This window comes from Syngnathus leptorhynchus, chromosome 9 (genome assembly GCF_054491065.1).
Source record: "Syngnathus leptorhynchus isolate UIUO chromosome 9, UIUO_Slep, whole genome shotgun sequence".
Taxonomy (NCBI): domain Eukaryota; kingdom Metazoa; phylum Chordata; class Actinopteri; order Syngnathiformes; family Syngnathidae; genus Syngnathus; species Syngnathus leptorhynchus.
In genome coordinates, this window is record NC_141203.1 from 1,311,301 (window position 1) to 1,337,130 (window position 25,830).

General features: G+C 45.3%; 1 protein-coding gene and 1 pseudogene across 5 annotated transcripts in view; both read left to right on the forward strand.

The window, feature by feature from the left end:
• Nucleotides 1–10,976, forward strand: LOC147050574 (uncharacterized; annotated as a pseudogene).
• The window catches only part of LOC147050573 (interferon alpha/beta receptor 1a-like), a 39,016-nt gene extending 26,573 nt beyond the window's left edge, over nucleotides 1–12,443 (forward strand). For all 5 annotated transcript variants that reach the window (XM_085920038.1, XM_085920036.1, XM_085920035.1 and 2 more), the window contains one exon: nucleotides 10,983–12,443. In XM_085920038.1, the coding sequence (XP_085776164.1) occupies nucleotides 10,983–11,111 (129 nt within the window). In that variant the 3' untranslated portion in view covers nucleotides 11,112–12,443. The remainder of the gene's footprint in view (nucleotides 1–10,982) is intronic.
• Nucleotides 12,444–25,830: the final 13,387 nt, after the last annotated feature.

The window sequence follows — 25,830 nt, forward strand, 5'->3', positions numbered from 1 at the left end:
TCACTTTACATTGTTTACATAATGATCACTTCAAGGCAAAATTGTTATGTACATGTCAATGACTAAACAAGTAAGCACTTGGATCAAATGAATGCTGAAATGTTGTGATCTCTATTATAGTGGTGTACGGTAAGGCTGAACGATTTAACAGTTTGGGACGGAAATTGCTATCCTAGATGTGATTTTTTTTTTCAAGTGCTACTATCCCCATCGCTCACACAAACCAGCGCTGAACTAGTTAAAAAAAGAGTCACTCTACATCATGCTCCCGGTCATACCCACGGTAGTCTTTTGATTGATGGCTGCTTGACGGTGGGTGGATGGATGGACGAATTCCACTTTCACAAAATAGGAGTCACGCACAATATGGATTGTGTGTGTGTGTGTGTGTGTAATGCTTGTTTATCGCAGATAATTGGTTCCCATAAACCACCCGCAATAAGTGAAATCCGCGAAGTAGGGTCACCCGCTCATCTGTACATTTTGTGTTTCAATAAATGTATATTAAAGCATTTAAGTGCATATTCTATTTTTAGAACATTAAATAATTATTTCAAACATGTAAGTATTACATTAATAGTATAAATAACAGATAATTTGATATAAATATTGAAAATATAAATATTATACTTGTGTGCGTGTAACATGTTAACAAGAAGTACTGGGCAGGCTAACGAGTTAGCGGAAAGATGCTAATTCGCGATCGTGCTAACACAAGAAAATGGACATCTAAAGGAATGTGAACCAACATTTGGAGCAATACTGCATTGTCCTAAAGGTTAGACATATGTGATCATTCATTTCTCTTGTTAGGAGACCCACTCACATCGTCAATGACTGCTATACCACTGTAACATGTATGTACACGAACATGAAACAGGAAGTGGTATCGCCTGAAAACAGCCTTCAAAATAAAGCACCCTACCTCAAATCAAAGCACGACTCCATCCATCCATCCATCCATCTTCTTCCGCTTATCCGGGGTCGGGTCGCGGGTGCAGCAGCTTTAGGAGGGACTCCCAGACCTCCCTCTCCCCAGCCACGAGATCCAGCTCATCCCGGGGGTTCCCAAGGCGTTCCCAGGCCAGCCAAGAGACATAGTCTCTCCAGCGCGTCCTGGGGTCTCCTACCGGTGGGACATGCCCGAAAGACTTCCCCAGGGAGGCGTCCTGATGAGATGCCCGAGCCACCTCATCTGGCTCCTCTCAACGTGGAGGAGCAGCGGCTCTACTCCGAGTCTCCCCCGGATGACCGAGCTTCTCACCCTATCTCTAAGGGAGAGCCCGGACACCCTGCGGAGGAAACTCATTTTGGGCGCTTTATTCCTGGATCTCGTTCTTTTGGTCACGACCCATAGCTCGTGACCATAGGTGAGGGTAGGAGCGTAGATCGACCGGTAAATCGAGAGCTTTGCCATTTGGCTCAGCTCTCTCTTCACCACGACAGACCGGTACAGAGTCCGCATTACTGCCGACCCTGCACCGATCCGCCTGTCGATCTCGCGCTCCATCCTGCCCTCACTCGTGAACAAGACCCCAAGATACTTGAACTCCTCCACTTGGGGCAGGATCTCATCCCCGATCCGGAGAGGGCATTCCACCCTTTTCCGACCGAGGACCATGGACTCGGATTTGGAGGTGCTGACCCCCATCCCGACCGCTTCACACTCGGCTGCGAACCGCTCCAGTGAGAGCTGGAGATCACGGACTGAAGAAGCCAACAGCACCACGTCATCTGCAAAAAGCAGTGACGCGATGCTGAGGCCCCCAAACCGGACCCCCTCAACGCCTCAGCTGCCTAGAAATTCTGTCCATAAAAATTATGAACAGAATCGATGACAAAGGGCAGCATTGGCGGAGTCCAACCCTCACTGGGAACGAATCCGATTTACTGCCGGAAATGCGGACCAAACTCTGGCATCGGTGATACAGGGACCGAACCGCCCTTATCAGTTGGCCCGGCACCCCGTACTCCCGAATCACCCTCCAGAGAACCTCCCGAGGGACACGGTCGAACGCCTTCTTCAAGTCCACAAAACACATGTGGACTGGTTGGGCGAACTCCCATGCACCCTCGAGGATCCTGCCGAGGGTGTAGAGCTGGTCCGCTGTTCCACGGCCAGGACGAAAGCCACACTGCTCCTCCTGAATCCAAGGCTCGACCTCCCGACGGATCCTCCTCTCCAGCACCCCTGAATAGACCTTACCAGGGAGGCTGAGAAGTGTGATTCCCCTGTAATTGGAACACACCCTCCGGTCCCCCTTCTTAAAGAGGGCAACCACCACCCCAGTCTGCCAATCCAGAGGCACCGTCCCCGATGTCCACGCAATGCTGTAGAGGCGTGTCAGCCATGACAGCCCCACAACATCCAGAGCCTTTAAGAACTCCGGGCAGATCTCATCCACCCCCAGGGCCTTGCCACCGAGGAGTTTTTTTAACTACCTCAGTGACTTCAACCTCCGAGATTGGAGAGTCCGCCTCAGAGTCCTCAGGCCCTCTACATCTCCACTCTAAACAGTGTTGACCGTGCACTTCTTCCCCCTCCTGATACGCCGGATGGTGGACCAGAATTTCCTCGCAGCCGTCCGGAAGTCATTCTCCATGACCTCGCCAAACTCCTCCCACGCCCGGGTTTTTGCCTCAGCAACCGCCGAAGCCGCGTTCCGCTTGGCCATCCGGTGCCTGTCAGCTGCCCCCGGAGTCCCGCAGGCCAAAATGGCCCTATAGGACTCCTTCTTCAGCTTGACGGCATCCCTTACCGCCGGTATCCACCAGCGAGTTCGGGGATTGCCGCCACGACAGGCATCAACAACCTTACGGCCACAGCTCTGGTCGGCTGCCTCAACAATGGAGGCGCGGAACATGGTCCTCTCGGACTCAATGTCCCCCGCCTCCCCCGGGACGTGGGAAAAGCTCTGCTGGAGGTGGGAGTTGAAGCTCTTCCTGACAGGGGATTCTGCCAGACGTTCCCAGCAGACACTCACAGAGCGTTTGGGTTTGCCAGGTCGGACCGGCATCTTCCCCCACCATCGGAGCCAACCCACCACCAGGTGGTGATCAGTTGACAGCTCCGCCCCTCTCTTCACCCAAGTGTCCAAAACATGCGGCCGCAAATCCGATGAAACGACTACAAGGTCGATCAACAAACTGCGGCCTAGGGTGTCCTGGTGCCAAGTGCACACATGGACACCCTTATGCTTGAACATGGTGTTCATTATAGAAAATCCGTGTCGAGCACAGAAGTCCAATAATAGAACACCGCTCGGGTTCAGATTGGGGGGGCCGTTCCTCCCAATCACGCCCTTCCAGGTCTCACTGTCATTGCCCACGTGAGCATTGAAGTCACCCAGTAGAACGATGGAGTCCCCAGAAGGAGCGCTCTCCAGCATTTCCTCCAGGGACTCTAAGAAGGGTGGGTACTCTGAGCTGCTGTTCGGTGCATAAACACAAACAACAGTCAGGACCCGTCCCCCCACCCGAAGGCGGAGGGAGGCTACCCTCTCGCTCACCGGGGTGAACTCCAATGTGCAGGCGCCCAGCCGGGGGGCAATAAGTATGCCAACACCTGCTCGACGCCTCTCACCGTGGGCAACTCCAGAGTGCAAGAGAGTCCAGCCCCTCTCGAGAGGGCTTGTACCAGAGCCCAAACTATGTGTGGAGGCAAGTCCGACTATGTCTAGTCGGAACCTTTCTGCCTCACACACCAGGTCGGGCTCCTTTCCAGCCAGAGAGGTGACATTCCATGTCCCCAGAGCCAGCCTCTGCAGCTGGGGATCGGACCGCCAAGGTCCCCGCCTTTGGCCGCCGGCCAGCTCACTATGTACCCCCTTTGGCCCCTCCTATAGGTGGTGAGCCCATTGGAAGGGGGACCCACGTTTTCTTTTCGCGCTATGCCCGACCGGACCCCATGAGCGAAGGCCCGGCCACAAGGCGCTCGCCTTCGAGCCTCACCTCCAGGCCTGGCTCCAGAGAGGGGCCCCGGTGATCCGCGTCCGGGCAAGGGAAAACTACGTCCATATATTTTACTCGACATAAGGGGTCTTCTGAGCCGTGCTTTGTCTGGCCCCTCACCTAGGACCCTTTTGCCATGGGTGACCATACCAGGGGCATGAAGCCCCAGACAACATGGCTCCTAGGATCATAGGGGCACGCAAACCCCTCCACGATAAGGTGACGGAGGACTCACGGAGGGGCACGACTGAATAACATAACATGGAGAATTCTTAACACATACTGTAAATATTTTTTTAGAACAGCTTTTATTATAATATTTTTTTATAACAAGGTACAAGTGTACATACTGTAAATATGTTTTTAAAACTCTTTTATTATTGTAACAATTTTTCTACAACAAGGTACAACACTTTAAATATGTTTTTAGAACTCTTATTATATAAAAAATTATAAAAAAGGTACAAGTGTAATCACTGCGATTGTATGGGCACTCCCTACCTTCTGTTGGCGTGTTGGCAACTTTCGTGCCGTAATTCCCCAAATTAGAAGTTTGATTTTGAATTTTCTTCTAATTTGGAAAAAATTCTGTGATGTAGTGAAACCGCAATAAACGAACCTCGATGTCGCGACGGATTACTGTACTGGGTTTTGAGAGCCACATAATAATGTCTCAATTATTTACGTTCAATTGAGCTTTGCTATCTGAGGTTTTTTATTTATATATTTATCTATTGATTTATATCTAATTTTTTTTAATAAAAGAACATGAAAATGCAAAAAAGAAGCTGAACATTATACTTTCTTATCCTTTATCAAAAGAAATATTTCCCTTTTCACATTTAAATTGTCTACAATACTCTCTTAATATTTTTTTTACACTATTACACTCACCATTGCCATCAGGACCAAAAGATTTAATTAATACAATGTTTTAAATTTCAAGCCATATCGCTAAGCCTTCAGTCTCTGGCGAGAGCGAGGTGCAATCCTATCTCCATAGGTTCAGGCCCACCTGGCTGGAGCGGAGCGCTGGCTGTCTAAGACAGTGTCCCCGATGGGCGACAGGCAGAGCGGAGTGACAGGGGGTCTTCATTACACCCGAGGCATTGAGCTGGCGTCACGGCAGCGGGGGTAGGGAGTTGACTTCATCTCCTTCTCATCCGCCGATCCACCCGTGCGGCCAAGTCCATGGCATCCTCGAGGGTCCGGGGGTGCTTGAGGACACGATTTTATGCTTGACGTATTCCGTGAGGCCGTGGAGAAAGGCATCCACCAGGGACGAGGAGTTCCAATTGCTCTGGTGTGCCACCGTCTGGAATTTTATGGAGTACTCCGCTACGAACCTGCTGCCCTGGTGCAGCGTCATTAGTTCCTCAGAGGCGTTCTCCAAGGCTGAGCCCAAGTCGAACATGCGCAGGACTTCAGCTGCGAAAGCGTTGAACAAAGAGCAGGCAAGTTCTTGCCGCTCATTCGGCGGTTCCCCACAGCCGCGCCTCACCCGTAAGGTGAGTGAGGACGGACGCCACCTTTGCTCATTCTGTGGCAAATGTGAGGTTGAACAGGATGCGGCAGTTTGTCAAAAAGGCCCGGTCATACTTGAAGTCGCTGTCGAACCTCTCAAGGTTGCCAAGTCTGGGCTCCGGGATGTTCACAAGCTGCCTGGGCTCCGGGTCAGGACGGGGGATGGATATGACAGCGGGCTGATCGGTGGGGCTGGGTGGGATGGCCGTGGACAAGGCTTGTGCAGATTGGGTCGCAGCAGCCAGAGGAGCGAAGACTTTAAAGACTGTGAGAGCTTCTACAAGCTCTTGGTGGAGCTGATGGTGCTGCTGGAGCTGCTGTTGCTGCAGCTGAATGATTTTTGTTCATGTCGTCATCTCCTCGGAGGTCCTGCTAATTAATGTCCCACTCAGCGTGGGACAGGCGGTCCAGGGCAGAAGGTCCGTGCGCTGCTCGTATGATGGGGAGTTTGTTCTATTAGGAACGGAGACAGGGCAACCAAATGCGGCACGGATCTTTATTGAAAGAGGGGAAATGGGAAGTGGAAGGCTGGACTGCCGGCTTGGCTGGTGTGGCTGGGCAGCGGAACAGGAACCGGCGGTGTGCTGGCCTCCGAGCGACAAAGTGACTGGAACCAACCTGACAGAGAGAGCAGTAGAGCAAGCGCGCCGGGCAAAAGAGCGCAGCGTGTGGTCGTGGTCAGGGGCAAGCAGGTGATCAAGGCAGGCGGTGATCAAAGCGTGGTCAAGGACGGGCAAATGGTCAGGACAGGCAGCGAGCAAGGCGAGTCATGTCGGTACACGAACAATGTCGGCAACAGGAATTGTTTGGACAGAGCACATGAGCACAGTGGTGGCGTCACAGGCAGGGTAAGGAGACGAACCGACAGCCCCTGGCTTGATTCCCAGGGTTTAAATAGGGCTGGCCTAACAAGCAGTGGCAGTTGCTGGTGATTGGCTTGATTAGGGGCAGTGGCTGGAAGGCAGATGACGCCACCACGTGACATGTCTTCTCATGAAAATGCTTTTGTTTATTTAATTTTTTTTTTTTTCTGGGTTTAGAGCTAATCATTCCACTGAGACAGCACTTGCTAAAGTGACTAATGATCTCCTCTTAGCTATGGATTCAAACACTTCATCGGTATTGTTACTACTCGATCTTAGTGCTGCCTTCGACACTGTTGACTTCGATATTTTATTAGAGCGTCTTAAAGGTTGTGTTGGTATTTCGGGGTCAGCACTAGGCTGGTTTCATTCGTATCTATCAGACAGGACGCACCGAGTGGTCCATGGCAATGCGTCCTCTGAGCTCTATAAAGTTACGTGTGGTGTCCCACAGGGATCGGTACTAGGACCAATTCTATTTAATATTTATATGACTCCGCTTGGGAACATAATACGTAAATATAATATTAGTTTTCAATGTTATGCGGATGACACCCAATTATATATGCCTTTATCAATGACAGATCCGCGGGACTGTTGTAATCTTGAGGCATGCCTTGCAGAGATCAAGCAATGGATGTCTCTCAACTTCCTTCGTCTGAACCCAGATAAAACTGAGATGTTGATAATTGGTCCAGCTCGTTATCAACATTTATTTAAGGAAACCGCTATTACTCTAGATAGCCGTACTATCACTCAGAGTGATACTGTAACTAATCTCGGGGTAATATTTGACCAAACGCTCTCCTTTCAAAAGTACATTAAGAATATAACCAGAATAGCATTTTTTCACCTTCGTAATATTGCTAAGATTCGCCCAATCCTCTCGACCAGTGATGCCGAAATTATTATACATGCATTTATCACGTCGCGCCTGGACTACTGTAATGCATTATTCTCTGGTCTTCCCAAGTCCAGCATCAAAAGTCTACAGTTAGTACAAAATGCTGCTGCAAGGCTGCTCTCACGGACAAGAAAATTTGATCACATTACCCCAATATTAGCCAATTTACATTGGCTCCCGGTCCATTTAAGATGTGACTTCAAGGTTCTTCTATTAACCTATAAATCATTGCATGGCTTAGCGCCTTCATATCTCGTCGACTTAGTTGTTCCTTATGTTCTGTCTCGTAACCTTCGTTCGCAAAACGCTAGTCTTTTAGTGACACCGAGGGCCAAGAAAATGTCTGCAGGGGCTAGAGCATTTTCCATTCGGGCTCCAGAGCTCTGGAATGCCCTGCCAATGGATATTAGAACTGTTACCTCAGTAGAAACATTTAAGACACGTTTAAAGACGTATTTCTATGATATGGCCTTTAATTAACCTCTCCCCGACCCCACTCCCCCCACCCCTCCCCGGCTGGGGAGGTGGTTAGGTGACACCCAAGCTGACGATGGCTATCTAGATTCTCGTGGACCAATTCAGCATGAGGGAACTGCAGCGGAATACCCTCCTGGAGGACACTGCCAGGACAGTCGAAGGCACCTCCGACAGCTCTTGGCTTTGGCCTGGACATCCACTTTTTGATTTCCATATTATGTATTTTATGTGCCCTCTTTGCATCCATTGCAGCCTGGTGATCCTGAAAGGGGGATCCTTCCATCTGTGGTCCCTTCTCAAGGTTTCTCATTTTTCCCCTGGTAGGGGTTTTTGAGTTTTTCCTTGCCCGTTTGGGAGCCTAAGATCAGGGGATGCTTTGAGAATTATTGTCAATTGATTGTCTATGTGAAGCCCTTTGAGACTGCTTGTGATTTAGGGCTATACAAATAAACTTGACTTGACCTAAAAAAAAGCATGCATGTGTACAATGTGCACTGTTGAGATGTCACTACAAAGTAAATATTTTAATTTTTTATTGATTTACTCTTTGTAGCATTAACATTTATCTGTTCAAACCAATGCCATGATCATAGCCGTTAATGCCATTGTACTATGGGGCGGCTGGAACTTAGCAGTGGAAGTTGCTCTTTGGATAAGACGTCTCTTGCTCTGTGGTTCATGTTCCTTGTTCAAACTTTTTGAGACACTATTATTTTGACCCAAATTGTGACCAGTGTGTCAATCGTGCACTTTTTTGATGTCAGTGACCGGCTCTCCGTTTAAAGGGTAAAATTCTGTACTGTAGCCCCTCTGTAGGAGAGACAAGAATTGATTTAAGCCGGCACGGAAAGAAGATTCGTTCCGAGTCTAACCGCTGTTCAGGTAACTAATATATTGTTAGATTAATTCCGTCATTTCCGGACGCCAGTCCCGCTGAAATCAAAGAAACCCAAGGGTTGAGTAACTACTTTGTCAAGACCCAGGATCTCCTCGATCGCGGACGTTTCATCGGAATAGTTTAGCTGTCTTTGTTAAGACCGCAGGAACCCGTTTATTTTGACTAGCGTGCACCCACACTAACTGAGCTCAAGTTAACAGTTTCGAACCAGATTCTGACACTCCCTGATGTCAAGGATTAAAGCTGTCTTCATTTAAAAAAGAACTCAACGGTTTAAAGTATGACTATGATAGAGAAACAAAAGATCAAAATAATCATTAATCCAAATTAAATGATTATAAAGTAGAAATTTAATGAATAAGCAAGAAAGAGAATTACAAGTCTTGATTGTTTGAACAACTAACAATAATTTCCACTCACCATTCTCAATACAGCAAAAATTATTCAGTCTCTAAGTTCTCTCAATTGAAAACTAAAAAATATAGTAAAAAAGGGTAAGAGGCTCGAGGTCTAAAATGCTGTTTGGTGGAAAAGTGGAGTGATCAGTTCTCCTTGTTCCAAAATTCGAATTCTGTTTAAAAGAACAGGCTGGCCTAAAGGATGGAGATGACGACGCCCTAAAAATGGCGCCTCTCTCCTGCAACAAGGTCTGCATCTCCTAGCCTGTCATTAAGCTTAAAATTTAACTAAGTCCAATTTGAAGAGAGTATAAATTCATTTTAACGGACCTTGGGTTAATCTCAGAAAGAATTAAATCTATCTTTGTCTAATCGGTGTTCTCGACCCACGGCATTAGCCGCAGGGGCCAAGCCTGATAGGGAGAACCCACCAAGGGAGAGCCCTGCTCTTTGCCCGAACGAACCTTTTATACCAGTCCAGTTCGTGGGTAGGTACGATGCCTGCTTGGTCACGTACATTAAGTAACACACATTAAGTAAATGTAAGGTAACTTGTATGCAGTTCCTTAAACAAACATTGAGTAAATATGGGATAACTTATATGCAACTCCTTCAAACTGTACGTCTTGTCTATAACACTTACAAAAGAAAACCGGTTCCGATCAACAACAATCTATGAATCAAAGCTACAGTTAACTAAAAGGAATGAAGTTCCTTTGAACTAAACAAAGAACATTTCGCCTATGCAAAGAAGCTCTGCTCATTGTTAGTGAAGGCCTCTTACAGTAACAAAACACTAAGATAAGATAAGATAAGATAAGATAAGATAAGGACAGGAAGGTTACATAAAACTGACGGGGATCAAAAGACATCCCTGGAGCTAGATAGGAAGAACTTAGTTAAACACAAAGATGTTCAACTCGTAAAAGATGAGGCCCCCAGGTCTGGCAGGCCAAGACTTCACCTAAATTATTCCAACAGTATCACGAACCCTTTTTGACTCCTTGTCTTTGCTCACATTTATACATTCATGTGTAAATGGGACATCAATATTACATACATGTTTGATACTGATTAAACATTATGACAATAATAACACATACTTTCAAAATAATCAGTTTAACACATAATCATAACTATGATCGTGAATTCTCTCAGTTAGCAGGTTACAACACTCAAGCATCTTCAAAACGTATTTTGACAAGCTGGTGACCTAGGTCAAGCTCAAGCGTGGGATTTCAGTCTTCCACCCACGGTATCACTGTCAACTCTTAATACATTCATGTGTAAATGAAACATCAGTGCTATGATGCTGCTCAAGTTGCTACTAACTATACAATATTGCAAAGCAGAATAAAATAAAGTATATTGGAGCTTACTCTAACTGTGATTAACATGTCTCATTCTCGTTACCGAACAATGAGCATGGGCTTCCCTAGTTAGCAAATTAAAATATTGAAGCAGTTTCAAAGTATATTATGGCAAAAAAAAGATATATAATCCAAAATTGTGTGTTGCTGTGCTTCAGAACAAGTCTTCATCTAATCGATGACTTTTTAAACTATTAATTTACTACGTTAGGTCAATCTGACTTTGGCACCATCTTTTGGTGAAATTTGGAACGGGAATGGAGGTTTACTGGTTCAACCAAAAAATTACCAATTTAACAATAGTTAATTTTGAAGAACTAACTTTTAAGTAACCCCTACTCAGGCCCCCTTCTTCAGGTCTTCCATGTCAAGCTTTGAAATTTGGAATTTCATCTTAGCCAATTCATCTGGGCCAAATGCAATACACACTCACGCACCATCTTTTACCATCCTATCCACCATGTAACTCAACAAGTGCAAAACGTGAATTACAGAAATCAGAATCAAGATCTTTGTGTAGATATTGATGTCGCGTACAGCAAAAAAATATAGTATGCAAGTTGTAAAAACGTGCATTATGTTCTGTGTCTCTTCCAGTGGTCTGTACAGCTATCAGGAAATGAGAAGAAACGAAGACTCTGGAGTTTACTCCACAGAAGGCAGCGAATGCCAACACCAAAAGCTAAACAGCAGTCATTCCTCCTTCATGGCCTGCCGAGGCCCTGATCTAGATTCTGTGAAAATGCATGACAAAAGGCACAACATTCTATGTGGGATTACATTTGAAGATTTAGTAGACGGGCTTTCCTGAAGCTATAAAGAAACTCTGAGGTGAAACAACTGATTTCCCAACCATGTCATGGCGTCTTATGTCAAAATGTGTTCATACAGTAGCAAGGGATTACTATTACTACTACATTGTCAGTTGCGGTTCCAATTAACAGCCCCAAAACATCACTGCTCGAGAGGAGATCTGCATGGAGGAATGGGCCAAAATACCAGCAACAGTGTATGGAAGACTTGTGAAGACTTATTGAAAACGTTTGACCTCTTGTTATTCCCAACAAAGGACATTCCTAACAAAGTATTAATATGAACTTTTGTGTGTACTTATGATGGAAATTACAGGCATCTCTCATCTTGTAAGTGGGAGAACTTGCACAATTGGTGGCTGACTAAATAATTTTTGCCCCACTGTAACGATATACAAGCTATATATCAAATAATTATAAATCCAAATCATTAAATCCATCGAAATCTTCATCCTCCATGTCACTTGTAAACAACGCCGCTGCTGACATCGGAAGTACATGCGGCACTGAGGTCAGACTCATTGTCAGTTGTGGTTCCAATTATTCCACAGGCCTAGTGCGCCCTCCTGAGCTTTAAAGTGAAAATAAAGTGAAGTGATCAACTATTCTAGTAAGTAAGTGACATATTAATGATCAAGTTATAAAGTCTTAATAATTTCTCATATACGTCACTCCTACTTATAAGTCGCACCCCTGGCCAAACTATGAAAAAAAACTGCCACTAATAGTCTGAAAAATACAGTACTTGTTTTTTATTGATATAATGTGGAAATGTGATTGTGTAAAATATTTTTATTGATTTCATATGTGATTATAATTTGTGCTTATGCACCTTAATGAGATGTAAGCATCTCTGGACTTTTTGGGACAAGAACCTCTGTTTGTTTTTTTGTTTTTTTTTCAGCGCTAAGGTTTACACGCTAGTCATTTAGCTCCGTAAGGTCCATTTCAAATACGACTTGAAAATGTATTCATGACAAAATGAAAATGGGATCCATGACCAAACTACAGACAGAAAGTTGCATGGGTTCAAAGCGAGGAAAATTGAGATTTAGGATGAATATTCATTTACACAACATTTAGACGAGCATGTTCATTTACATGTTGATTTTTTTAGAGGAATATTAATTTTATGTGGTGCATTTGCCTTATATTTCGATTCTTATAGAATCTACAGTACATTTATTGTCATTTTGTTTCTATGCAATATGATTGTACGTATTAAAATAATAAAACGTGGAAAAAATACTATTTTATGCTTCTGAAAATTTACCCATGAGAGAAAACAAGTTTTTCTATCAATGATTTTGCAGCTACTTTGACCAAAGTCCACTTTGGAGCTACTCTCACTTCAAAACTAAATACAGTGGAGCCTCGGTTTACGAACGTCCCGTGTCTCGAACAAATGGGTATTCGAACAAAAATGTTTAGATTTTTTTGCTTCAGATGTCGGACGAAATTCAGTTGTCGAACCTTGCGAGATGAGCAGAGAAGACCCGCATGCCAAGTGACTCCGTTCGTTATTACATTCTCGTTACTCTGAGGATTGCATCAACTCTAATCATGCCTCCATAGGAAGCAAGTGGGAGCAGTAAAGGCCCTGCAGTGCATAGTAAACACAGCTGGTAGGATTATTGGTGCTTCAATGCCCTCCCTGAAGTACATTTACGCCTCCCATCTCACCCGCAGGGTGACCTCAATTGTGAGTGATGTGAGTCACTCCGCTCACACTTTGTTTGATCTTCTGCCCTCTGGGAAGAGGTACAGAAGCCTGCGCTCCCGCACCAGACTCACCAACAGTTTCGTACTCCAAGCTGTTAGGATCCTGAACTCTCTCACCACTCCACCCTCGGCTGCTTAATGTCCTGGCCTTTTGGGACACGTTGGCTGCCTTACACTACTCCTCCTGTGCTTTTGCGCTATGTTCTGACTGTCTGCTGTATGCACACTTGCTCCATTTCAACTATGTTGCTCTTACTTATTCATTATTTATTTGTTATTTATTCATTGCTCTTATTTATTCACTGTATGTGCCTTTTTGTTTTTACTTTTTGTAAGAGGGGCTGGACTCTCTTCCACTCTGCAGTTGCCCACGGTGAGAGGCGTCGAGGAGGTGTTGGCATACTTATTGCCCCCCGGCTGGGCGCCTGCACATTGGGGTTCACCCCGGTGAGCGAGAGGGTAGCCTCGCTCCGCCATCGCGTGGGGGGACGGGTCCTGACTGTTGTTTGTGTCTATGCACCGAACGGCAGCTCAGAGTACCCACCCTTTTTGGAGTCCCTGGAGGAAGTGCTGGAGACCGCTCCTTCTGGGGACTCCATCGTTCTACTGAGTGACTTCAATGCTCACATGGGCAATGACAGTGAGACCTGGAAGGGCGTGATTGGGAGGAACGGCCCCCCCGATCTGAACCCGAGCAGTGTTCTACTGTTGGACTTCTGTGCTCGACACGGATTTTCTATAATGAAACACCATGTTCAAGCATAAGGGTGTCCATGTGTGCACTTGGCACCAGGACACCCTAGGCCGCAGTTCGTTGATCGACTTTGTAGTCATGTCATCGGATTTGCGGCCGCATGTTTTGGACACTCGAGTGAAGAGAGGGGCGGAGCTATCAACTGATCACCACCTGGTGGTGGGTTGGCTTCGATGGTGGGGGAAGATGCCGGTCCGACCTGGCAGACCCAAACGCTCTGTGAGTGTCTGCTGGGAACGTCTGGCAGAATCCCCTGTCAGGAAGAGCTTCAACTCCCACCTCCGGCAGAGCTTTTCCCACGTCCCGGGGGAAGTGGGGGACATTGAGTCCGAGTGGATCATGTTCCGAGCCTCCATTGTTGAGGCAGCCGACCGGAGCTGTGGCTGTAAGGTTGTTGGTGCCTGTCGTGGCGGCAATCCCCGAACCCGCTGGTGGACACCGGCCGTAAGGGATGCAATCAAGCTGAAGAAGGAGTCCTATAGGGCCGTTTTGGCCTGCAGGACTCCGGAGGCAGCTGACGGGTACCGGATGGCCAAGCGAAACGCGGCTTTGGCGGTTGCTGAGAAAAAAACCCGGGCGTGGGAGGAGTTTGGCGAGGCCATGGAGAATGACTTCCGGACGGCTTTGAGGAAATTCTAGTCCACCATCCGGCGTCTCAGGAGGGGGAAGCAGTGCACGGTCAACACTGTTTACAGTGGAGATGGTGTGCCGCTGACCTTGACTCTGGACGTCGTGAGTCGGTGGGGGGAATACTTCAAAGACTTCCTCAATTCCACCGACATGACTTCCATTGTGGAAGCAGGGCCTGGAGACTCTGAGGGGAACTCTCCAATCTCGGAGGTCGAAGTCACTGAGGTAGTTAAAAAACTCCTCGGTAGCAGGGCCCCGGGGGTGGATGAGATCCGCCCGGAGTTCTTCAGGGCTCTGGATGTTGTGGGGCTGTCATGGCTGACACGCCTCTACAGTATTGCGTGGACATCGGGGACGGTGCCTCTGGATTGGCAGACTGGGGTGGTGGTTGCCCTCTTTAAGAAGGGGGACCGGAGGGTGTGTTCCAATTACAGGGGAATCACACTCCCTTAGAGATAGGGTGAGAAGCTTGGTCATCCGGGAGAGACTTGGAGTAGAGCTGCTGCTCCTCCACATTGAGAGGAGCCAGATGAGGTGGTTCGGGCATCTCATCAGGATGTCTCCTGGACGCCTCCCTGGGGAGGTGTTCCGGGCATGTCCCACCAGTAGGAGACCCCGGGGATGACCCAGGAGGAGGGAAGTCTGGGAGTCCCTCCTAAAATTGCTGCCCCCGCGACCCGACCCCGGATAAGTGGAAGAAGATGGATGGATGGATGGATGGATGGATGGATGGATATGTGTGTGTGTGTGTGTGTGTGTATATATATATATATATATATATATATATATATATATATATATATTTTGTCACCGTGTGACAGTAGGAAACCCTATTTCGATCTCTTTGTGTGTCTTGACGTGAAGAAGTTGACAATAAAGCAGACTTTGAAAAGTCCACAAGTTTTTAGTACACTCAAAAAATTGTTGGTCTTAATCAAAATACATGCATTTAATTGTTTCTAGCCTATTGTTTTTTTTTAAATGGTATGCCTCTCATGGGAAATCATTTGTAAAAAATGGGCATGTATGGCTCTGTCCACCAAAAAGGTTCCCGACCCCTGGTCTAGTTCATTTGATCCCAGCCACAGGCAGACATTAAAAACTTCTAAGCCTGTGGTGAGGACTGTGAGGAAATGGACTGTGGAGTCAAAGCAGGACCTCCAAGCCTGCTTTGACTGCACCGATTGGGGTGTTTTTGAAGCTGCAACTTCAGACCTGCATGAACTCACCGTCACTGTGACATCATACATCAGGTTTTGTGAGGACTTCTGTGTGCAGACTTCTGCACGTATAACAACAAACCGTGGTTTAGACCAAATCTCAGGATGCTGCGCAAAGCCAAGGAGGGATGCCTACAGGAGTGGGGACCGTGACCTCTTCAGGCAGGCCAGGAACACACTGACCCGAGAGATCAGGAAAGCTAAGAGGAGCTATGGGCAATGCTTGGAGAGACAACTCTCTTCCAACCCTGGTCCCTTATCCGAGTGGAAAGGCCTGCAGAGCATCACAGGCTTCGAGACCAACTCTCTCTGCAGAGAACCCAAGGCTTGCAAACCAGCTAAACAGGTTTTACTCCAGGTTTGAATGGTCCAACCATACGACAGGACCTCCTGCTTCACAATCAACATCCACACCTCCCTCCACAACCCCCTTGTTCACACCTCTATCGCAGTTAACATCTACTCTCTCTCTTTCAGAACCCGTGCCCTCATTTCAGATCCACGAGGAGGAGTTGTGTCAGATGTATCGGAGACAGAAGATCAGGAAAGCCCCAGGCCCAGACGGCGTGTCCCCCTCCTGCCTGAAAGTTTGTGCTGAACAGCTGGCACCCACCTTTGCACGGATCTTCAACCGTTCACTGGAGCTGGGTGAGGTGCCCTCGTGCTTCAAAAGCTCCAACATCGTACCGGTGGCCAAGAAACCAGCCATCACAGGATTTAATGATTACAGACCTGACATCTGTGGTCATGAAATTTTTTGAGAGGTTATTGTTGAGCCACCTGAAGGACATTACAGGCCCCCTGCAGTTTGCCTACCGGGCAAACAGGTCGGTGGATGATGCGGTCAACATGGGATTGCACTACATCCTGCGCCACCGAGACATCCCAGGGACGTACGCCAGGATCCTGTTTGTGGACTTCAGCTCAGCGTTCAACACCATCGCACCCCATATCCTCCACCAGAAGCTCACCCAGCTTGCGGTGCCTGCCTCCACCTGTCAGTGGATCACCAGCTTCCTGACCAACAGGAGACAGCAGGTGAGGCTGGGGACCATCACATCCGACACCCGGACCACCAGCACTGGCGGCCCCCCAGGGGTGTGTTCTCTCCCCATTGCTCTTCTCTCTCTACACCAATGATTGCTCTTCAGGCGACTCTTCTGTGAAGCTCCTGAAGTATGCGGACGACACCACTCTCATTGGACTGATCCGGGACGGTGAGGAGACTGCGTACAGACAGCAGGTGGAGCGGCTGGTCCACTGGTACAGCCAAAACCACCTGGAGCTGAACCCGCTCAAGACCGTGGTGATGACAGTGGACTTCAGGAGAGACCCTTCGCCACTTCCACCTCTCACCATCCTCAATAATGCTATTCCCACCACAGACACCTTCAAGTTCCTGGGATCCACAATCACCCGGGACCTGAAATGGACCAGCCACATAGACTCCGTCCGGAAGAAGGCCCAGCAGAGGTTGTACTTTCTGAGACAGCTCAGGAAGTTCAATCTGCCACAGGAGCTGCTGAAAACCTTCCCTGCCATCATCCAGTCTATCCACTTCCATCACTGTCTGGTTTGGATCGGCCACCAAACAAGACAAGCACAGACTGCAACAGACAATTAGGTCTACGGAAAAGATAATCGGGACCAATCTCCCATCTATCCAAGACTTGTACCTGTCCAGTACCAGGAAACATGCAAGTAACATCTCCACAGACCCTTCTCACCCAGGACACAGTCTGTTCAAACTCCTCCCCTCCGGACGGCGTTACAGAGCGCTGTACGCCAAAACCAACAGACACAGCTTCTTCCCCCAGGGTGATGAACTCACGCCTCTCATAGAGACTCAGAGACATCACTGTGCAATAACATCCTGCTCTCGCCACTTAAATATTGTTAGTTACCTGAATGTTGTCAGTCACTTAAATGTTGTACAGAGGCTGAGCTCAACCGGAGTCAAATTCCCTGTTTGGCATGCACAAAGTTGGTCAATAAAGCTGATTCTGATTCTGTAAAGCATAATAACTTGAGGTGAAATGTAAAAATGGGGCTGCTTTGTTGAAATTTTGTAGCAGATGCTACTGAGCCATCTTTTAAAAATCACGTACTAAATTAATACATAATTGATGATTTAGGCAGCTGTGTGTGGAAAGTTTAATGTTTTCTTGCAAATTTCATATTGTCTTCTTGGGGAACACTGTGTGACATTCGCATTTTGTGAAAACGTGTGAACTTCATAGCCATTGTGTTCCTTTGTTCAGACAAATTGAGCAGGTCTTACCTTAACAAAAGTTCTTGACAGTTTCGGCAGCAACTTCCGCCTTCTTCTTGTGGTGTTACCATTCCTACGTTTTCTGTCTTATTGGTGGTTTTGTTTGGTTCTGTTTCTTTTTTTTCTCGTGCTGCTCCTTTTTTTTTTATTGCCAATTGTGGATATTGACATGTCTTTAGTGCTTGTTGAATGGGCTCTTCTGTTTTTTCTGTCTTCTGGGTCCGTGATTATTGTTGCGCGTTTGTGTAGTGTTCTGATGACTGAAATTTTGTGTGCTGTGGGGTCTTCTGATGTCCATAATACATATTGATCAGTGTGGGTGGGTTTTCTGTGAATTTTTATCTTTGTCTCTGCTGTCTGTGTGCTGTATTTTGGTATCTAAAAATGCAATGGTATTGTCTATTTCTTCTTCATGGGTGAATTGTATACTTGTCTATTGTGTTAAGGTAATCTGTGAGGTGCTGCGTATGGCCCGTTTTTATTTTTTCTATGATGTCGTCTACGTGCCTTTTCCACATTGTGGGTCTGAGTGCTTCGAGTGCTGTTGTTAATCGCTTTTCCCTCCAAGTCCTCCATAAAAGAGCAGCACATGATGGCCGGCAGGGGGTCCCCCATCGCGAAGCCTTCTTTTTGCCTGTGTATTTGATTCCTAAATGTGAAGTATGTGAATGTGGCAATAAACTGTAGTAACTATATTATGTACTGAGTGGTGAGATTGGTGCGTTTCTTGAGAGTCTTGTCTGTCTGCAGTCGGTCTCGTACAAATTTTAATGTTGCTTGTACTGGTGTTTTGGTGAAAAGGGATATGATGTCATGTGATATGAAAACTTTCTCCTTGCCCACCTTAATTTCTTAAGGTTGAGTTCTTTTGCTAGTTCTTTTGAATTCTTGCAAAAATTCTCTTCCGCTCGTCCGAGTATGGGTTTTATTATTTCAGTGATGGTCTGACAAATTATATGTGACTGATCCAGTACCGTCGACTATTGGGCGTAGTGGTGTTCCTGGTTTATGGATTCTAAATAAAATTGTATTTAAAATTTTAGATAAAATTATTAATTAAAATTATTGTTATTATATCACAACAATATAATGTTGCTGTGGGTAAAAGATGGTTGTATGTTTGTCTAGTTTGTTGCCGATTAGTAGTGGTTTCAATTGTGCCTTAAGTTTTTTTTTTCTTTTCTTCTGTTGGGTCTTTTTTGAGGATTTCGTAAGTGTTGGTAGCGTTCAACATGTCCTGCATTTGTTTTTCATATTTTTCTGTGTCCATGATGACTGTGGTTCTGCCTTTGTCTGCCGGTAAAATAGTGATATTCTCAATTGCTCTTGCTTCCTGTCTGGTGATGTTGCTGGGTGGCGGTCGCGCTGTTTAAAAAAAAAAAACGCTACCTCGTTGCGTAGTGCGGCTTTTTTCCCGAGTCCAGTATTTTTTCGCAAGTGAGTTCAGTTGCTAGAATGAAATCTTCATATGGGATGTTTTTGGGTGTGATTGCGAAGTTGAGTCCTTTCGATAAACTTTTCTTTCCGCTTCTGTCAGCGTGTGCTTTGATGCATTGTGTATCCAATTGTCGTTGACGGGTGTTTTTTGTTGCGCTTGTTTCCGTGTCTTTTCCATCAGTTTCTTCATCTTCTCTATGTGTCGCGTTTTTATGGCGATGAATTCATCTTCGTGCCCTTTTGTTGAGGTGCTCTTCTATCCGTTCTTCCGTCTCGTTATTTTGGGGTACCGGTGTTTGAAGTTCTCCAGCCGTTGCCGCAGATCCGTGCTGATGTTGTGTAGTTTGTTCGTTGTGCACCCAATTCGTTCTTTTACCAGAGTCATTCGCATTTTACTGATTAATTTTTCTGCGTTTTTTGTTGGGATGGTTTTTTTTTATGTTCAGGCTGTTTGAGATGAAGCCCTCGTCTCGACAACGAAGGTTGAATCTGAGGTGTTATATAGCGTGCTTGTTTTTTAAGGGTGGTTTCAATGCGGCGAAAGTCTTTGACGCTTTCTTCTCCATGAAGAAGGCGGAAGTTGCTGCCGAAACTGTCAGAAAGGTTTGTTAAGGTCAGACCTGCTCAATTTGTCTGAACAAAGGAACACAATGGCTATCAATAATGGAGACATAATGAACGGAATTCAACACGTTTGAGGACTTCCACTTATGTTTGGCAAATAGCTTTTTTTTGTTCTTTGGTTGTAACACAGCGCCACATTTTAATAGCTTGAGGTAAAATGTACAACTGGGGCTGTTTGTTGAAATTTTGTAGAGGATGCTCCTGAGCCAATTTTTAAAAATCACTTACTAAATTAATAAATAATAGATGATTTAGCCAGCTGTGTATGGATTCGTCCTTCCAATTCACAGTGAAGGCTTCATTCGTCATCTTTTTAACGTTACGTTAGTTTCGTATATGTAAATAGCCACCACAAATGGCAACTTCGTTGTTACGATAGCAAGCCATGCGGAAGGATCAGTACAGGGATGCAACTAATTCAATCTGGTTTGTTTGCAAATGCACGTATTGATAGGCAATTTCATTAATAAAAAAAATCAGATTTGCCTGCAGTCTGAACTGCATATAGACAAACAATCAATCAGACTCACACCTATAGGTGGGCAACTCAAAGTGTTCAATTAACCTAACATGCAAGATTTTGCAATGCCACAGGAAACCATTACAATCAGAAAGAACAAACTCCACAGAGAAATAGTCAAATTACATTCCAATGTGGAACCTCTGACCAAGCCATTTTGGGCCCTGTTGGTTTGGGGTCGACCTCTCACCATTGTTATGTCATCTCTATAAGTGATACAGTAATTGTCAGCTATTTTGTTTCTTTAATGTTTGATGTGTTTAAAAAAAAAACAACAAAAAAAAAACATTCTTTTTGGGTGTCCATGGGCAGGCTCTTCCTCCGACCGTGACAGATGCACTGCATATGGCACCATGCTGCTCAATAAAAGTGTACCGTATTTTCCGGACTATAAGTCGCAGTTTTTTTCATAGTTGGATGCAATTTATAATCAGGAGCAACTTATATGTGGAATTATTAACACACTATTACTTGATCATTAACACATTACTTACTGACTAGTAAAGTTGATCACCTCACATGTTATTTCCACTTTAAACCGCATGAGGTCGCACTAGGTCTGTGGAATAATTGGAACCACAATGAGTCTGAATCCAATCACTGACTTCAGGAGTTGTTTATAACACAGAGGACAGAAATTGACAGAGGAGGAAGATTTAGATGGATTTAATGATTTGGAGTGACACGGATGATTCGATAAATTTGTTATTCATGTTATAAATATTTGATATATAGTTTATTTAGTGTAGCAACTTATATATTGTTAGAGTTCAGTAGTTTGCTGAGGGAGGCTGTGAAGGCAGCAGGGGGGAGGAGACAGGAAGAGAGACGCTTTGTTAGAGGGAGGCACAGTATGTGTAACACTGTTTGTTGGCTTGTATGTTGAGCTCTTGTTTTGTGAAATAATCAAGCCCAAGACTTGTCTGGTACTTTGGTAACGCTACAATATAGTTATATAGATCTGTGGAATAATTGGAGCCGCAACTGACGACGAGTCTGACGTCGGCGTCGCATGTACTTCCGGAGTCAGCAGCGGTGTTTTTTTTGTTTTGTTTTTTAGGTGACACAGAGAATGACGAGTGCGATGGATTTAATGATTTGGAGTGAGATGAATGGTTCAATAAAATTGTTATTTATATTATAGTTATTTGATATATAAAAATGTAGAATTAAAAGATCAATGAGAAAACCAAACCTAAATATATACATAGTTATTGTTAGGGTTGACAAATTACTTTGATTGTATGATTATGTTGGAATGTAGGTTAGAATCATTAACTTTGTTAAAACCTTCCACCTTTCCTTGACTCGTTGAAACTTTCCACAATCAGTTGTTGAAACCTTCCAAATGATGTTGAAACATTCTTGCTGAGTTAGTTATCTAAAATCCTCCACGAGTATCTGTTTCCACAACCTTGTAGAACAAAGCGCTAAGACCCTCTGCACTGATTAACCAGTTTGCAGAGGTGACCCCCAAAACCTGTTCACTCTCACCCCCACCCTGCTTTTCCTCAATAAATATTCCCTTGCAAGAGGTAAAAGTTAGACTGGTTTCAAGCACCTCTGTACCACACAGGGGTGATGATGGCTTGCTCCGCTTTCAAGCGTAAAATGGGCTAACTGTCTCACGTGTGCTTCTTGCATAAATGTTAATAGAGTGGGCAAAATTATCTGTTATATAGGCCTATGGAATAATTTGAACTGCAATTGATGACGAGTCCGACGTCAGCGCCGCATGCACTTCTGGGGTCAGAAGCGGGATTGTTTACACAAAGGACAAAGATTTTGATGGATTTAATGATTTGGAGTGACACGGATGGTTTGATAAATGTGTTACATTGTTTGAATAATGGTTAATGTTACGTCAGGTACGTTCTCAGCTCCTCGATTGTGTTTATGTAACACTAGCATATCATACCGTTTAGCTTGTTGTTGACAGTTCATGTCTGTTCTTGGTGTTGCATTTTGTCTGATAAATTTCTCCCAAAAATGTGACTTGTACTTGCAGCTTATATGTTTTTTTTCTTCTTTATCATGCATTTTATGGCTGGTGCGACTTGTACTGCGGAGCGATTTATAGTCCGGAAAATATGGTGTATATATACACAGACCAAATAAGAAACGTGGTAGAAAATAACTAAAAATATAAAAACATATAAATAAGTGAATAAAGAAGGAGGGATATATTGTAATGCAGTCATTAATTATACAGAGAAATGTTTTATGGTGGTGACAGTTTTTTTATTTATGTACTATCCCAATCTGAGTTACACCGGGACCCCTGAAGAGAGTAAATCCACTTTCAAAGTTCCATTGGATTATCTTTTCGAGCTGTCACTCCAAGGCAGCTCGTTTTGGGATTCTTCTCTGTTCGTGTAAATTTAGGTTCCAGTGAGATTTTGACACCCAAAATGTGTTTCTTATAATTGTGTAAAACGAGTTTTTAAGTATTTGTTGAAATGGGGGGGGCACGGTGCCCACCGGTTAGCATAGCTGCCTCACAGTTAAGAGGGTGCGGGTTTGATTCCACCTCCAGCCCTCCCTGTGTTGAGTTTGCATGTTCTCCCCGTGCCAGTGTGGGTTTTCTCCGGGCACTCCGGTTTCCTCCCACATCGCAAAAAACATGCTTGGTAGAGCAATTGTCCCAAGGTGTGAGTGCGAATGGTTGTTTTGTCACTGTGTGTCCTGCGATTGGTTGTCAAATGATTCAGGGTGTTCCCCGCCTACTGCCCAATAACTGCTGGGATAGGCTTCAGCACGCCCGTGGGGACAAGTGGTGTAGAAAATGGATGCATGGATGGATGTTTAAATGGGTTTAGATAAATGCATTCACAAGCTGACATGAAACAGATCTACAGTCTATACAGAGTTGCCAAGAATTCCCTTCCATAGCAATTTGTCTGAATTTTGGTACTTTACTATGGGGCGGTTATTGTGAGTATACAGTGGAGCCTCGGTTTTCGAACGTCCCGGTTCTCGAACAATTCGGTATTCAAACAAAAAATTCGAGATCAGATGAAATTCGGTTGTCAAACCTCGCGAGATGAGCCGAGAGGACCCGCATGCCAACTGACTGTTCGTTATTACATTCTCGTAACTCTGAGGATTGCATCAACTCTAATCATGCCTCCAAATGAAGCAAGTGGGATCAGTAAAGCCATCCAAAGACGCTCCTAAAGCAATGAGACAGTGAGCGCCCGGCCGGCGTGCTGCGGTTGCGCGATCGGACCAAATTAAGTTCTCTGGACCCTGAGATCCACTTAAATTTTGGAAAGTCCATTAGGACTTTAAAAATATTTTCTAAATTTTAGCGACCAGCGCGGTGCAGTTGCGCGTTCGGCGGTGCGCTGCAGTTGCGCGATCGGACAAAATTAAGCTCCTTGCGCACTTACATCTTGGAAAGTACATCAGGACTTCAAAAATATTTTCTAAATTTCAGCAGCCGCTCTGTCACAATAATACGACCAGCGCGGTCTCGGCGACTTGCTACGGTTGCACGTTTGGCGGTGCGCTGCAGTTGCGCGATTGGACAAAAATGCGCAAATGAAAAAAAAAGACGTTTTTTTTTGTTTGGAACGGATTCAAGTCAAGTTTATTTGTATAGCCCTAAATCACAAGCAGTCTCAAAGACCTTCACATAGACAAACAATTGACAATTATTCTCAAAGCATCCCCTGATCTGGAGCTCCCAAAAGGGCATGGAAAAACTCAAAAAAACCCTACCAGGGGAAAAATGAGAAACCTTGAGAAGGGACCACAAATGAAAAGATCTTCCTTTCAAAATCACCAAGCTGCAATGGATGCAAAGAGGGCACATAAAATACACAATATGGAAATCAAAAAGTGGATGTCCAGGCCAAAGCGAAGAGCTGTCGGAGGAGCCCTCGATCGTACTGGCAGTGTCTTCGAGGAGGGTAATCCGCTGCAGTTCCCTCATCCTGAATCCGGTCCACGAGAATCTAGATAGCCACTGTCAGCTTGGGTGTCACCTAACCACCTCCCCAGCCGGGGAGGGGTGGGGGGAGTGGGGTCAGGGAGAGGGAGCAAAAACAAACTCCAGCCGAATCGGCCACTACAGGTTAATTAAAGGCCATCTCATAGAAATATGTCTTTAAACGTGTCTTAAATGTTTCTACTGAGGTAGCAGTTCTAATATTCATTGGTAGGGCGTTCCAGAGCTCTGGATTAAAAAAAAATCCATTATTTGTAATGGGAAAACATGATTCGGAATTCGCATGATTCACTTCTCGAACAACCTTCTGGAACGGATTGTTTTCGAAAACCGAGGCTCCACTGTATTTCAAAATAGGATAAAACAAGAGGTGGGCAATCACTCATTTTGGTGCTTTACAACATGTCACAAAAGACGGGCAAATTAGCATGGTCTCCATCGTTCTCCTCCCATCATGATAACGATGATAAAAGCGTAGCTTATTCACAGCCTATGATTCTGTGTCGACACCTGTGTTACAGTATTGGCGATTTGTAACATTTGGCAACTGTATAGTACCGTACGTCCTATATGACAGAAAATTAGTGCCTCATGTATGAAAACTGTACATCTTGTTGCTGTTCATCATCAGAGCAGGAGGTGCTTTGAATGGGTGCCTCTTTGGTATCCCAGGTTTCTGGCAGCATTGCTGAATTCCTGTCATGCTCCTCCAAATTAATGATATCCACATTTGATTGGTCAGAAAATGTTTTATCCCATTCCTCCACATACCTACCCAAAATTAGAGAGCTGAGATTAACATCTTGGTTGTCTCTTTTTTCAGCCTCCCAGTTTTCCACCTCAATTGGCTGTGTCCTCTCAGCCATGTAACTAGCTTGGTCTAAAAATGGACTGTGGTCTGAATTCACAAGAGTATCAGAAAGTGAGGCTGTTATTGTGGATGTATGGTTTGATGCAGCATTTAAAAGTCTGTCATTCCAAATCCATGTTTGAGGCAGGGAACTAAAAACATCTAAAGATAAAAAAATTGAGTTTGAAGTGTTGTTTAACCGTGATCCAGGCTGATATGAGAAAGGAAGGGAAGGAGATGATGATGAGAAGGATGGTAGGTTAGAATTTAAACGCATTTTGTAACCACTTTCATTTCTTGAAGTCCTTTCTCCGTCTTGAAGACCTGACAGTTGACGGTCCTTCTCTTCACATGGAGAGTACAGTGTTGGTCTAATTGCGAGGGAAGACAAGGATGCTTTGTGGGGCACAACAATCAGGACCTCCTTAGTGTGATGGACGGATGTCTAAAATAAAAAAGCAGAGAAGAGAATAGCATGAAAAAAGATTGAAGCAAAGGTCCCACATATAAGCTAAATAAAAGACACAAAACATTGTGACATTAACATATAAACAACCATTGTTAACAATAGGGTGGCTCGGTGGGGCAGTGGGTAGCACGTCCGCCTCACAGTTAGGAGGGTGTGGGTTTGATTCCACCTCCGGCCCTCCCT